At 43.2% G+C, this 16,451-nt stretch overlaps 1 protein-coding gene across 1 annotated transcript; it reads left to right on the forward strand.

Moving 5' to 3' along the window:
• Positions 1-2,675: 2,675 nt before the first annotated feature.
• mdc1 (mediator of DNA damage checkpoint 1) lies at positions 2,676-14,577 on the forward strand. Its single transcript, XM_080039175.1, has 12 exons — positions 2,676-2,746; positions 3,383-3,553; positions 3,637-4,242; positions 4,329-4,407; positions 4,534-5,624; positions 6,169-6,231; positions 6,332-10,293; positions 11,255-11,392; positions 11,780-11,962; positions 12,080-12,205; positions 12,762-12,872; positions 13,384-14,577. The coding sequence occupies exons 2-12, from the start codon at positions 3,418-3,420 to the stop codon at positions 13,585-13,587; spliced, it is 6,699 nt and encodes a 2,232-aa protein (XP_079895301.1). The 5' UTR covers positions 2,676-2,746; positions 3,383-3,417; the 3' UTR covers positions 13,588-14,577.
• Positions 14,578-16,451: the final 1,874 nt, after the last annotated feature.

The raw sequence follows: 16,451 nt of genomic DNA on the forward strand, positions 1-16,451 counted from the left end.
AAAACATTAATGCTAAGAACAGTTCTTCTACTTGACTCACAATTTAAAACATTCTAAATAAAAGGGATAAGATTTCAAGGGGATTTCCAGAAATGGATGAAGGTTAGCTCTGTTGAGGTCAGCAGTTTCTGTAGAGGATACTGATGCATTAATGTCCTGCTCCCTGCAGCTTAAAAAAAAAAAGCTAAGTCATTCAGTTTTTGTATGCCTTGAAAAGTAGGGTAACTGTGTGTTCCATGATCATTAGGCTATAGGCCTACACAGTAACGTAAACTTCAGGAATTCTCACTAAGACATCTAGTAGGCCAGATATGGTTACCAGATGTTATTGGAGTATTTAATGAGGTGTTATATCAAGAAATGTTTCTATTCCATTATCATTATGATGATAGGGGCAAACGGCCAATTTTGTAATACAACACACTCAGAATAGTCTTTTCTCTGTGCCAAGCCACATTCCCACAACTATGAGTAAAACATAAGAACATATGTCTATTGCACACGGTCCACATTTCGATGATCTTAATATAGGCCTACAACAAGAAAGAAGAGGGGTATTTGTTAGTTAAGCAACTTAAAAGACACTTAAGGTTGTTATTAGACTAACCAAGAATGTTGCTTCTTAAATATATTTGGGACTCATCAAGTAGCCTAACCTTCAAGTATTTATATGGATTTATACCATAAACCTATCAAAGAGTTTGTTTCTGTCTTTTAAGATTTTGGAATCAAATTCCTGTAGAGAGCTAGACATGTACGAGGTGGCGATGTGGGGGCACCCAAAAATGTAGTCAGAAGTTCTTTCACGTTATTATCAGGCCATATTAACACAACACTTCAAACTGTTGCTGGAGCCAAGGGCATGACTGGCTTAACCTGCATGCAGAGCCCAAGGGGAAAACAGAAAAAAGCAGCACCCACTTCAGCTTCAATGCCATTATGACAGGGGTGTCCAAACTTTTTTCACTGAGGGCCACATACAGAAAAATATACGAAGGGCCGGGCCACTTTGCAAAAATAACACATTTATCAGGACATGTAGCTGCTCTGATGTTTAGTTTCATAGTGTCTTCGTAAATTGTAATCCTTCTTCACGGCAACACTTTACTAGCACATTAAACAGATACATCCCCCCTCTTGTTAAATGCCATTGATACACCCAGTGTTTTCTGCTTTTGCGTCCAATGTCCAGCAGGGTGAAAATTGTAGCCAGCCGAGATCCCGCCCCTCCAAGGGGGGTGTGGGGGTATGCCCCCCCGGGAGATTTTTTTAAGTTTTTAAAGTGAAATGCATGAATCTGGTGCACTTTGAGAGGGAAATTAAGAGGCTAAAGCTGAAGAATTGTGTATGAAAAAAATGGAGACACCGTGTCAGATGAATTAGAAGCTATTGGAGAAGGACACATGGATTTTCCATAATAATATTAATTTAAAATAAAATATTATGCAGGGTCCTCTGGGATGGGCTTGGTGCTCTTTTTCTTTTATGGGACATATTTCTCTGTAATATAATGAGTGCATTTAAATTATTTAAAAATTAAAAGGGCCATATTGCATTATATTTTTAAAATCGGCTGCGGGCCAATAAAAAGCGGTCCGCGCCCTAGTTTGGACACCCCTGGTTTAAGTTGTAGGCCAACTTCAGCTATGTATACATGCACATTCAGATTTCCCCATGAATTAGAAAATAATATTATTTTGGGGCCACTGTAGTCCAAGCATACGGAAATTAAGAAATAAGAAAGAGGTAGGTTACAAACAAAAGCTATTGGCAATTCTACTTGATGATGTGACATTGTTCATAAAGATTTTATTGTTACTAATTTAGTAACTGGCTTTTAATATGTTTCGCAGTTGGACCAGCTTCCACAATGATTTAGACAAAGTGTAACATATCACTCAATTCACAACCATAGAATGTATAAGCATAAGAAAAGTTCATAACGTCTGAGTAGAATATAGGTTGCGTTCCGAATCGCATACTTTCTACTATATAGTATATAGAAAAAAGATTTAGGATGTCCCGATTCTTGTGGCCAGATTTAGGATGGTTAGAAGTACCCTGATGTCCTACTTCATGCGGCCAAGATTGTTAGTGTGGAAAACTGCATCCTATTATCCTATTTGGGCAATTCTGACCCACAATCCAGTGCGCACATGAAGTGACGTCACATCGACGAAGCCTCCATATGAAACCAAAGGGGATGCGATAAGATTTATGGAGTACTTTTAATTTATGTAATGAGAATTGTTCAATAAAGTTGATTTAAAAAAAAAGAAGAAAAAAAAAAACGGGGATGCGCCGGATATAAAAGCAAGAGGCAAGATCAAGGCGCAATGTTATGATGAAATAAGAGAGTAAAGCATGTCCCAATAGTATGCCTACTGCATCCTAATTAGATTATTTTTATCGTCGGATGTAGTATATAGAATAGAAAAAAGAAAGAGTATGCGATTCGGAACGCAACCATAATTTATAAATAAATATTACGGTCACTTTAAGATACGGGTGCACGAGCGCGAAAGTAGTATGAACGCTGACAGGGGGTTTGGACCAATCAGAAACTTTTTAAGTAAAATGAATATTTGGGTGTCCAATGGTAACACACTTCAGCGTGAGCGACAGGTGTATCGGCCAATCGTGTGAAGTTGAAACGCCTCCTGTGAGCCTGGCCACGTCTTTCCAGGATGTACACTCACATTTTTGTTTATCTCCACTGACCAAAGCGCAAGCAAGGCGTATGAAGGTGGGTGCCAGAGTCAAAGCTATTCCGAAGAATAAAAAGGAATACATGAAAACAAAATCGTATTCTAATGCACACCCACATTGCATTATTAGCCTACATATGAGATCAGTTGAAAAATTTGGCCATGCAGTTGGGTCAAAATTCAGTTAACGTGCATAATCGCGTGAACTTCATTAGTATTTTTCAAGGTAATGGCCCTTTTGCATGGTCATTTCCCTAACAATAGTATCAAATGCTGTTTGAAATGAGAACACGTATTTCATTTTAATTTACAATACATTTTACAAAGTTAAGTTTGTTATACCGTGAAATTGGAACGTTGACGTTGTAATTTTTGTTTTGTTTTTATGCTGACCGGAAGTGGCATTGCTATGAAATTGTGATCTTGACAGACATTGGATACACGTTCAATAAAAGTTAAATCAGTGTGTCTTTACGCTATTTCGATCAGCTACGTACAAACATTATTTCACGTGAAGTATTGCTAAAGTCAGAGATCATCAATAGCTATGCAGTTGCCAAGTAACATCTACTAACGGTAGTTACCGCATACACGTTCTAAAGCCGGTTACAGCTTACGTTAGTGAAATTAAAGGTAGCATTTTCTGCCTATATAAACATTGTATCCGTGTTTAGGTATAGCAGTCGTCTTGTCGTACCCTGCCTGAGGAATGGATGCTACTCAGATGATCAGTGACTCATTCTTGGAGTCAGATGAGGAAGAAAAGGAAGAGGAGGATGAAAATAAGAGGGGGCCACCATTGGCTCGACTGTGTGTCTTAAAAAACGCACACATCCCTGAGACAGGTGAGTGTTTTTTTCATTTAAATAAAGCTGCCTAGATTGCATGTCAAATTTCTTACAATGGATGTTCTCTGACTGTCACCCAGAGTTGCCCCTCTATTTGGGTGACAATGTGCTGGGTCGTGACCCCAAAACCTGCAATGCACCCTTGCCAGCAACCTCAGTATCCAAGCAGCACGCCACCATCTGTATCTCTGTCTACCGGAGAAGAGGTCGCCGCAGTGAAGGGGACATAGAGGCTTTGGTTTGGGACCTAGGGAGCATGAATGGGACCCGCAAGGGCCGCTTAAAGCTGTCTCCTAATGTTCGCTATGCACTCTGTGAACGTGACACTTTGGTGGTGGCAGACATTCCTTGTCAGTATGTAAGCTGCGCTGCAGACACAGTCTCTTCCGAAGGGGACAATAGGACTCTTGTGAGCAGAAATTCGGGGCTAAAGGCCGGGATGCCGAGTGCCTCAGGAGAGAATGGAGGTGACACAAGCACAGGCAGCAAGACATTTGTCAATGGAGGTACGAAGGCAAGTGTGACGACACCTGATCTGGAGGACACACGGAAGACTCCTGCCAGAACCACTTGCCTGTCCTTTGAGCAAACTCCGACCCAGCCGGAGGGGACCCTGGTCCCAGAATCTGACTCTGACTCAGATGGAGAAGGAGGGGGTGGAGGAGATAGAAGACGCAAAGCTCTAGGTATGAACAATTTGTATGTACATATTGAAATTAATCCATTTTATGAATCTGATGTTTTACAAGTTTGTTTATATCTTCTTTGACAGTGTCGGATTCGGACTCCTATAAATCCAGTCCTACTTGTTCAACATTTTTGAGTCCCACAAACAAAATCGTCCCCGAAAGGTACATCAGCTACATCTTATTTTGGTCTCTCTTTGTTTTTGTTTTTCATAAACATTCATAGCACACACTTAACCAATCTTATTCTGAATTATTATGCTGGTCCTCTTGTTTTCCCCCATTTTCCAGTGAGGACGAAAGTCCCATCACGCCATCCCTCTCCGCTAAGAATAAGCCTCACAGACATGTCAGCTTCAGCAGTGAGGAAACAGACGTAGATGCGGGGCGACGACAGCTGAAGGACAAAAAGGCTCTTGGGGTTGTGGATGACAGTGAAGAGGAGGAAGAAAGAGCATCACTAGCAGGGAGGGAGTCTGCAACGGGAAGTGGACAACGTGTGCCATTGGAACAGGGATGCAGCGTCAGCCTCACAGGAGACCATGAATTGTCTGCATCTAAACCGGCAGTCGTCACAGACGCCATCCCTGAGTTTAACATGGACAGTGACACTGATGTGGAGGAAGAGGTGGCATGTGCTGCAGGCCCCTTGACCTCGTGTACAAACCAACAAGCTGCTTGTCCACCACAAACAGCCCAGTTTCACATGGACAGTGATACAGATTTGGATGAGGATGAGGATGCCTTGGTTAAAGTTCCCAAACAGGTGCCTTCCTCTGCTGAAGAAAGCAAACCTGTGATTTCAGTTATCCATCCAGAGGGCATCATGATGGACAGTGACACTGATCTGGATGATGATGTTGATGGCGACTCTGCTCCTTCAACACTGCCCAAAGACTTCCACCTAGACAGTGACACAGACGTTGATGAGGAGGAAGAAAGAGAACATGAAACAGATTCTACTTGCTCTGAAATAGAGCAAAGTCCCACTAGATTAGTTATCAAGCCAATTGGGGCTGAATCCGTCGCTGTTTCTAATGATAATGAGGCTACCGATGCCCCTGCTATCGATATAGCAGTTAATTTTGATATTCTGTCTGACAGTGACACAGAGGTAATACCTCTCGTTGTCAGCACATTGTCAGCTCCTGGGTCAGATTCTGATGCAGACACAGATGTAGATGAATCCAGCCTGCCCCCTGCTGTGGAGGGGGGCCAGGCAGCAGACCTGAGAGTCGACAGTGACACCGATGTGGATGATATGGATGTGGATGTTAGACAAGCAGGTGAGGACAAAATCCCCAGCCTGCGCAGAGAAAAAACTCCTGGATTTCTGCCGGTGCCCCTTCTGCTGAACTGCTCTACTCCTGTACAAGTGTCAGGTACTTTAATTGTTCATTAATCTACTTATCATTTTCTCCAATCATTGTTTGATTGATATAATATCAGGAAAAAAAGTTTAAAAATCCCATTCCAATGTCTAATCTAATGGGATTTTTTAAAAGTTTTTGTAATTATTTTCTCAATTGAAAATGTACAGCATGACAAACATAACAAACAACTACAGTGCAGGGATAGGCAAAAAACCAAAGGGGCTTATTTTTAGCCTCCACCCAAATCATGTATCCTGTAAATCAATGTAAAATTCCACAACGTTATGCAGAGCAGAAAAATTAAAATAATAATAAGAAAACATAATATATGAATGAACGTAGCAATCAACATATTAAATGAGGGGAACCCTGATATTTTTTGTACATTTTTAAGTGATCCATTTATAGTGTGCCTTATTTTCTCAATTTGAAGACACATCATGGCCTCCTTGATCCACTGTAAGTTGTTTGAAAATATTTTTCTAACATTAGATGCAAGCGTGTTTAATGGTCTATGGTTAATTTGGTGGTTTTCACTTTGGGATGGTTTCAGAAGGAGAAGTGGAAGAGATGGCAACTCAGGCTTTCCTGAGTCCAGCATCAGGTCCATTGAGTAGTACGTTACTTTACTTTATAATAGTCAAATTGCACAAAACGTTGTGTCTGTTTCTAAGATGTTGGATATATATATATATGTTGTTTTGTGCTTCTCTCAGGTACAGTAGCCCCTGTTGTAAGACCTAAAGCCCCGCCTTCCTGGTCAGACAGCCAGGAGGATGAGGATTTTGTCGTGGCAGAGACACAGTCCTTCGTTCTTCAGTCCAGGGCCTGTGAGGGAAACCCTCCAGAGGACCACAGTATGGAACCCACCCAAGCTTTCGGCCTTGAGCTTTCTGATGATGAAAGAGGCGAGCAACCGAACAGAAGAGGGTTTTTCCAACTGGGATCATCTAACAGCAGCCACCTGCAGCATCAGGCCCAAGCTCTAGCTATGGAGAACACCCAGGCCTTCTTCTCTGTGGTAGGGGGTGGTGGGAATCTGGAAGGAACACAAGCAGCCTTCCTTCCCAATGCAGACAGGACCTCCACAGAGAACGCTGAAAATCTAGATGCTACACAGGCCTATGGAGAGAACGAGGAACCCGACAGTTGTTCAGTGGTGCCTGAAAAAGCAGGTCAGGTAGATTTAGATCTGGAAGCAACACAGGCGTATATTTCAGAGACCTACTCTGATTCAGAGGATGAAACACATGAAGATGAAGGGGAAAACACTCAGCCCACAGACCTTCCCATCGCATCTTTTCTGGCCGTGGCCGAAACACTACCAATGTCTGCCTATGAGATGGAGGAGAGTTTTGATAACGAAAGTCCTGATTCCTCTGTGCTACAAGTTCATCCAGATCGGCAGAATGAAGGAGAAGAGAGTGAAGTAGGAGAGCCAGCTCCACCTCAGGAGAGGCACCTCAGCGAAGCTCTGTCCGTAGCTCAAACTCAGCCCATGTGTGCAAGTTACGACGAGGACAGCGATGATGAAGAGGATTCCATTATAAGTTCATCACGAAAAGGAAAAGCCAAGCCACTCAAGCCTGAAGAAGAGGAGCAGACGCAACTCTTCACTGGCTCTGGGTTATTATCGCTTGTTGAAACCCAGCCTGTGAACATTGACATTGATAAAACACGGCCAACGGCAACAAGTGGCAATGAGGAGAGTGCTGAAGAGGAGACGCAGCCCCTCTCTATGTATGAAAGCTCTGCTATTGAAACCCACGGCACAGGTCAAGACGGGGAAGAAAGTGACGAAGAGGACTCCATACCAGGTCCACGGAAAAGGAGAGCAAAGCAACTGCCGCTCGAAGAGGAGGAGACACAAACGCTCACAAACTCCGACCTTTCTATCGCTGCAACTCAGCCAATGGGTACGGGTGAAGGCGGAGAAAGTGATGATGGAGAAGACTCATTTCCAGGTCCACGGAAAAGGAGAGGTAAACCACGGCGACTGGAAGAGGAGTCCCAGCCGCTCGCTAGTTCCGAAGCGTCTGCTGTCGAAACTCTGCCAACGCTCACGGGTGAAAGTGATGAAGAGGAGGACTCCATTCCGGGTACGAGGAAAAGCAAAGCAAAGCCACGGCTGCTCAGAAACCCCAAAGCCTCCACTGTTGAAACAAAGGCTAAAGCTGACCCCAGGCCTCAGAGGGGAAAGGGGAGACAATCTGAAGCAGGAACCAGTGGCACAACTATTAGAGGTGAAAGAGAGACAAGGGAAATATTAGGAGAAGAAGAAGAAGAGCAGGCCAAGTGTTCTGAACTTCCCAGGAGACAGACAAGAGGGAAAAATAAAGCTCCGCCAGCCACCGGAGGAAGGAGAGGAAAACCGAGGCCTGATGAGGATGGGAGTGAGGAAGAGGAGGAAGAGGAAGCTAAGAGAGCGAGAGGGAAGAAATCCAAGAGGAAACAGAAAGGCAACGAGGAAACGGAAGAAAGGCTCGCCACGGAACGAAACAACCTGGAAAAAGAACAAGAACGATTGGAAAGGGACAAAGAAGAGAAGGAAGAACAAGAAAGACAGCAGGCTGAAAACACAGAGAGGTTAAGAATTGAGCGGGAGAGAGCGGAGAAAGACAGAATAGAGAACGAAGGAAAGGAACAGGAAGCCAAAGAAAAGGCTGATAGGATAAAGAGGGAAAGAGAGGAACAATTGGAGAGAGAGAGAAAGGAGAAGGAAGAAAGAGAGAAGTTAGAGCGTGAAAGGGCAGAAAGAGAAGAGAAGGAGAGATTGGAAAAAGAAGAGAAGGAAAGAAAGGAACAAGAAGAAAAGGAAAAGGCTGATAGGATAAAGAGGGAAAGAGAGGAACAATTGGAGAGGGAGAGAAAGGAGAAGGAAGAAAGCGAAAGGTTGGAGCATGAAAAGGCAGAAAGAGAAGAGAAGGAGAGATTGGAGAAAGAAGAGAAGGAGAGAAAGGACCAGGAGGAAAAAGAAAGATTTGAGACGGAAAAGAGAGAACTAGAAGAAATATTATTGAGGGAGAGAGAGGAACGGGAAAGATTGCAGGCTGAAAATGCAGAAAGGATAAGACTTGAGCAAGAGAGAATACAGAAAGAAAGAAAGGAACAGGAAGAAAAAGAAAAGGCTGATCGATTACAAATGGAAAAAGAGGAACAATTGGAGAGGGAGAGAAAGGAGAATGAAGAAAGAGAGAAGATAGAGCGTGAAAAGGCGGAAAGAAAAGAGAAGGAGAGATTGGAGAAAGAAGAGAAGGAAAGAAAGGAACAGGAGGAACAAGAAAAGGCTGATAGATTACAACGGGAAAAAGAGGAACAATTGGAGAGGGAGAGAAAGGAGAGGGAAGAACGAGAAAGGTTGGAGCGTGAAAAGGCGGAAAGAGAAGTGATGGAGAGAAAAGAGAAAGAAGAGAAGGAGAGAATAGAAAGGGAGCAGGAGGAAAGGGAAAGATTGGAGACTGCAAAGAGAGAACTAAAAGAGAGATTAGAGAGAGAGGAACGGGAGGAGCGAGCAAGACTGGAGAGGGAAGAGAGAGAAAGATTGGAGAAAGAAAGACAAGAAACGGAAGCCAAAGAGAAACAAATAAAGCCGGAAGAAGAAGAAGAAAACCAGACAAAAGCATCGGCAAGAAGTCGAAGGGCAACCCGAAGAACAACCGCCGCTGCCCCGAGTACAGCACAGGAGTCCACCGTATCCACCTATGACGATGACGTACCAGCCAGGAGAACCAGATCTCGCTCCAACTCCTCCAACTCTGTCAGCTCGGAGAGATCGGCTTCCTCTAGTGTCATCACAGGGCCGATCAGTGGGAGGGGCCGAGGCAGGGGGGCAAAGAGGGCCAGTGAGCCGCCGCTCCCGACAACTGTCACCAGGGGCAGCAATAGACGGAGAACAGTCGCTGCAGGGCCAACAGAACAGGACAGTGACAGTGTTGTCCTGTCCAGGTCCAACTCCAACAACTCCCTCAACTCTGACATATCCAGCTGCAGCGTGAGCTCTCAGGGCAGAGGGAGAGGAAGAGGTGGCAAGCAGAGAGGGCGAGGGAGAAACACAGAGCCACAGCCAGAATCCATTCCTCCTATCAGCAGCCAGCAGAGTGATCAGACTACGCCTGTCAAACCTACAGCCAGAGGCAGGAGGACCAGGGGAGCAGCGGAATCCTCAAGTGAGGTTACCCATAACGACGATGAAGAGAAGGCAGACTCTCAGCAGGCCAGCTGCACCACAAGGGGGCGACGGAGAGCCAATGCAACCGGCCCTGAACCTCTAGCTGATGGTGAGGAGGAAGGCCCTTCAAACCAGGAGGAAGGTCATGCTCCTGTAGTCGCTGATGGAGATGAAGCTAGAAAAGGAAGAAAAAGGGAGGCAAATACAAAGGGGGCTTCCAGCAGTACCTTGGGAAACTCCAAGGGGATGGAGAGAGCACAGGCGGCAGAAGAAGTGGCAGAGAAAGTTCCAGTGCAAGCCAAGAGGAGATGTAGAGCTTCCAATGCTCAAGCAAAGAAGAACGTGAAAGATTCCCCCACCGAAGTGGAAGTGACGGAAGACAGTGAGAAGATGGAGGAGGAGGCTGTTGGTAGGAGAGGTCGGTCATCAGCGGTACAGAAGAGGAAGAAACAGGAGCAGGAGGGAAGCGGAAGATCTGCCAGCCGGGATGCATCCATTGAGTCATCAGAGGTGACTTGATTACTTACTTACCGTACTTTTAAACATGCATTGGACATTTTAAGGTCTCACAAAGTTGTTTGTTTATTTGGGATCCTGATTAGGTCCTTCATTGCAGCAGCTATTCTTCCTGAGGTCCATACAACCATCTTTACGTTTGGACAATGCCTAATACATTTACATCATAAACATTATAATACAAGACAAAATAAGACATAGGACATCGTAAGTCAAAGAGTAAACAGCATATCATAACACAACACATCCTATGATGACAAAATACACAGAAAAAAGTTTCACACAATATTCGATACAACAATCAAGTTCATACTATGAAAAAATGGATCATAAAAATGCTAATTGTTCCACTCCCATACAATACAGAAGCATATACTGTACATAACTGCTTCAAACATAAAACTAGTCTAAATGCTTAAATTTACTTATTCGCTTACATAATAATAAAAATTTAAAAAATGTACATTAAAAACAGACACTTGTCCTTATCTAACACACTTTCATATTTTATTAAACCTTAACCAATATAGTTTCTGTTCTTTTGATTGAGACAAAAAATAAATTATGAAAAATATGATTAGTCCAGCAAATTCTGTCCATGAAGAGGAAGGCTTTTACCTAGGCCAAAGGCCCACTATAAGGCATTTTTTTCTATGAGTCAGCCTTTCTAAGCATCATAATGGACTGCAATCACCATTAGGGACAGTTTAGCTCTCGCAGAAACATGAGTAGACCGAACTCTTTTGCATCACATTCAATACATTAATGAATCAAGTATTGAGCGGCCACTTCCTACTCTCAGGTTTTATGACCTTTGCTTTCTTTGCTCCTTCATTTCTCACCAATCGCTTTGTGTTTCTCACTTTTGTCCTTGTTTGTTTTAATTCTTGCATTGTTTTGGTTCCCCTCTCTCTCTCTCTTCATTCCTCATCCCCCTCTCTCTCCCTTTTAACAGCCCAGTACTCCAACCAGCAGTGGACCCCGGAAGCGTCAGGCTCCAGTGGACTTCTCGCCTGTGGCAAAGACCCCTCGCTCCTCCTCCGCCTCCCCGGCATCTAGTGCTCGTTTACGAGCTGCCAGCTTGGCCTACAAGGTACTTTTTTGTAGACATGTGGTCAAATCTTTCAGAAATTCATAAAAAAAAGGCACATTGGCTGTGATCCAGCCAAACTCTTCCACATTTTTGTTAATTTTGGTTTGTTTGTGCAGGTGAGAAGAACAGTTGTTTTTAACCTCAGAATGTTTTATAACAGAATATCATACAAAAAAAATGAATGTATATGACAAGGATATGCTCTGCTAAATTTAGGGACTAGAATCAAATTTGTTTAACTGTTTTAACTGAAAGTTTTAACCTCATAGGATGACTTCATTACCACACATGTGTTTTAATAATGGTTTTGATTTAACATGTCTTTTTAAGACCAATTCAACACTATAGTTCAACACTTCTAACACAGTGCCTCTGTCATTCTCTCAGGTGCAGTTCACAGGTGTGGTGGATGAAGCGGGGGAGAGAGTATTAGCCCGTTTAGGAGGCTACTTGGCTAAAGGTGTGGCGGACATGAACTGTCTGGTGACTGACAAGGTGCGCAGGACGGTCAAATTCCTATGTGCCGTGGCTAAAGGAGTCCCCATCGTCACCACACACTGGCTGGAAAAGGTTAGATGCTTTATTAGCAGTTAAAACAGGCCCTGGACCCAGGTTGGACAAATCCAAAGACGTACCCGAACCCCCAGACACTCACTGACTGACTCTTGTGTTTCTCTGTGTTTTCAGAGTGGCAAGGCTGGGAGCTTCCTGTCTCCCGATGATTTCTTGGTGAAAGATCCGGAGCAGGAGGAGAAGTTTCATTTCTGTCTGCAGGAGTCTCTGAGGATTGCCAGCAGTCAGCCTCTATTACAGGTTAGTCTCTTAACTCAAACCATTTAGCTCTGTGCTTTATTTTTTTTCCCAGCGTGTAGAAAATATGGACAGTGAATCCAGTAATGTTTGTGTTAGAAATTGTCCTCAAACTATATATTATATAAAACCCCTTGAGTTTCTATCCTCTAGGATTGTTTTGCCTCTGCCTCTTTGCTCTTGTTCTCCAAGTGGAGATTGTTTACCATTCCATTGTGAGATGTGGAAAGCAATTTGACATTCATTGTTAATGTCCTGGTTATGTTTATCTGTAATTCACACAAGGAAGCAGGCCGTAATGTTTCCATTTCTGTTATGCACTCTCCCTTCCCTGCACTGTCTCATCAAAGCCGCAAATAGATAGTTGTACACAACATGTTATGCTAATACTAGCTGTATTTGTCGGAACAGAATGCACATGCAATACCAAATTCTATTCCCAAGAGCTTTGTATTGATTTCCTGAGACGTTCTTGCAGGGATAAAATACAATTAGAGCGCAATCATATTTGTTTACATAATGTGTATTGCATCTTGCCTTTTTTTTCTTTTTCTCTCAGGGATATGAGATCCATGTTACAAAGTCAGTGAAGCCAGAACCAGTTCAAATGAAAGACATAATCTCCTGCAGTGGAGCTACCTTTCTTTCTAAGATGCCCTCATCTCACAAGGTATGTATCAACCAATGGAGTCAGTGATTCTGTCGAGAGCTCTTGACAAAATCACTTTTTGTCAAAATCAGTTACCTTTTCCACCCGATCCACTACCTGTCCGTATCCTGTGTGTGTGTGTGTGTGTGTGTGTGTTGAAAAGAAAAGCAGGTGTTAATTCACAGCCTAGGCTATGTTAACTGGTAAACAAACCGTATATAAACAAAGGGAGCCCACTGTAACTACTAGAAACATGCCCATTTACAGAGCCTATGTATTAATACACATTTTGAGTGCACACATAGTACGGACAGGAAGCAGACGATGAGGACATATTCACTTATTTTGAAGGATTTTTTTTCAAAAGCGCGCTCCAGAATCGCTGACTCCACTTTTTAAAGCCTTTCTCTCTGTCTGGTTTCACAGACGATGAACAAACGTTTATTTTGCAGTAGTAGTCCATCTTCTCATTGTATGGTTTAATACAGTATATCTCTAAATGTCCCCTTTCTGCTCCCGTTGTCCCTCTCAGCCTCAGACTGTAGTGATCTCCTGTGATGATGACTGGTCGCTGTGTCGCCCGGCTCTCGCTGCGTCGCTCCCGGTCGTCACAGCAGAGTTCATTCTGACTGGGATTCTGCAGCAGAAACTGGACTTTCAGACCCACGCGCTCGCTGCCCTGGCCAACGATCTACAACCAGCGGGAGGCAGAGGAAGGAGCAGGAAGAAGAATTAGCAGCACCAGGGTATATTGTCAAAAAAACCCCGATGCAATGTATCACCGTGTACAATGTGTAGCAAAATCTGCTCCAAGATCCTACATTTCAAATCAGAGACCGGTAGAAAACACTAGTGAGTCAGCTGTCCGTCTGTATAAACGACTTAAAAGAATGTATTTTTTCCGTACGCAGCAAAAAGTTTATTGTTCGCTTGAGTGATTGTACACACTTGGGATGCAGCATAGAGTGTGATTTTACTGTGTTAGCAAATCAAATATTTAAAGCCAATTTAACTGTACAGAATCCTGACCGATGAAGGAAACACAATTAAGGAAACTTACCAGAACTTCCAATTTCAATGTTTCAAAAAACCTACTCTCAGAACAGTCTTCCCTGAAGATCCTTGCTATGTGCATGTCGGAGAAATTTAGTTTTTTAAATTTGCAAACGCTAAATGTGATGTTACTGCTATGCAGGGTGGGGAATTATCATCCATTAATCGCCCTTGACACCTTCCCCTTTTGTCCAGCACTGCGCTCCACCCAATCTCTTTTATGCGACGATAACATGAAGAGCCATGAATTAACACTGCTTAATTCCTGCTACCCACTCTGTGCACTAAATAACTTGAAGTGGGAGTTGAATTATCATGTTTGGATGGTGGAAAAAATGGAACCGATGGTTTCTGTTTTGAAATCCATCAGCTGGAGCGGATGGTGGACGATAAGAATGGCGTAGTGCCTTTTATACCGAGGTAATCATGAACTGTGTTTGTTGTTCCTCTGCCTCCACTCATTACCACCACCTACTCCATTAAGGCTTTGTCCAATCTTATTAACTCCAGCCAGGAGACACCATATTGGCACATGAATGCTGATGCTGTTTCCACATCAATATCTTCTAGTGTTCTTCCTTTCCATACATCGGCCTTCTGTGTGTTTGTTTTATTTACATGTCGCAGTGCTGACTTCTAACTAAGTTTGATTTTTAGAACTCTTGCTAATACTTCACCACCAAGTTTGTATTTGTATCAGATCATGTAATCTGTCTGTAAAAAAATTAAACCTTTTTTCTATTATATTTGACTAAATGTGTATTTCATTGATTATGCAACAGTATGCTTGATATGCATACTTAAATGTAATTACTTTATCATATACTACTAGTATATTGTTAAGGCTTCTGTGTTATATTCCCATTTTGTTTGTTTCAAAGGTAAAGATTTGAGGCTCAGAGCTGTTAATTTACTGGATTTTGGTGTCACAGTGTGCGTAAATGAAGACCCTTAGATGAGGAGGACCTCTTTTTGAGCAGTTTCAGTCTTTTGAGGTATTTTATTTTTAAAACGTTTATTTTTAATATTTTTTAAATAGGTGCCTATCTGAACTTTTTTATTAGATTGAAGAATGGAGAGAAAGAGTTTACTTTGGGGTTGTTTCCTCTGTGATAGAGGTTGACATTATGTGCATAGGCTATTTGGGATCTTATTTAGTCATTTGGAATTGACTGCTACCAAGGAAAATCTTTTATTTTGTCAAATAAAATTGGAAAATGGTGCTATGGGATAGGCTACATCGAGTATAAAACAAACACACAATCTGAACACTTTATCGCCCACTAATGTCCGGGTTATTTTGTTTACAGCTTTGCTCTGCATCAGCATCTTCTGTGGATACGCCTGTCTCATAATTGATTGATTAAACATCCTCCTCCCCTCCTCACTGTCAGGTGACCGTAGGTGTCGTTCGGAGGGGGGCGAAGAGTGGCTGGTGTTTCCCGACTCGAGTCGAGTGGTTCCGAGAGAAAAAGAGAGAGAGGGAGAGAGAGCCCGACATATTCTGAGCATCTTCCAAATCTTCCACAGTCGTGAAGTGCTGTTTCTTTGAGGGGGGGCGAGGTTTGAGAGGGAGGGAAGCGACGGGAGGAGAAAACACGCAGCATCCGCATAGTTGTTTCACCTCTGAAGGAATCTCAGCATCTCCGCTGAGCTTGACCGCACCGCAGCTCCTCATCGGCCAGTCCAAGGTAGGTGAGCTGCAGAGCGATGGTTTTAACATGCATGTGCGTGTGTGTGTGCGTGTGTGTGTGTGTCCTACATTTGACTGGTGCGTCACGGGTTAAATTCTGCAGTTTTTTGGTCCATGCCTGCGCTTATCGGCTATCCCGGCCCGGAGGTAACTGATTAGACCCAGCTGTGAGGTTGTATCACCAGGTGCACATTATTAGTATACACTGTACACGGGGAAAGGTGTGAAAATGTGTGCATCGCGTTGAATGACTTCAACGGTCCCGGGATGGAGCCGGCGGCGCCCTCGTAGAATATTTTTAGGCTCATTACATTTATATCTCAGCCTCCCGGTTGGGATTCAGGTGGTCAAAAGACACTGCAGATTTCTTTTGTAGGATGCAAGATGAGGTCCAATGTGTCTTATTCCCATAGAAGCCTACATATGTAAAAAGCTTCCATTAAAACAGGTAGGATCAGACTAATTATGGTTATTAGTTATTAGTCCACGTAACTATTAATTAATTATCAGTAGGCTACTACCATTGCTTTTATCACTGGAAAATGATGATTCTCCTAAAGCTGCTTTCTCTCTATAAAAGGATGTTGGTCCAATAGACTAAATGTTCTGCTAAGTTAACTCTCACAATCTTAAAAGCATCCATTATCTGAGCTCGGGCCTGGAGGCTTTCTGTGCTGCCTCCATTTGCACTAGAGCTGCATGAAGGCCTATGCCCCATGACAGTGATGGCCATATTGTAACCTCACCCACCTTTTACCACAAACAAATTCCATGTTTGTAGTATGACAGTGTGTTTTGTTATTACTGCGCATAGCTCTCCCTGCTCCTCCCTCATGTCCACTGATGTCAGTGAA

Source organism: Ammodytes marinus (genome assembly GCF_949987685.1).
Source record: "Ammodytes marinus genome assembly, chromosome: 13".
NCBI lineage: Eukaryota > Metazoa > Chordata > Actinopteri > Uranoscopiformes > Ammodytidae > Ammodytes > Ammodytes marinus.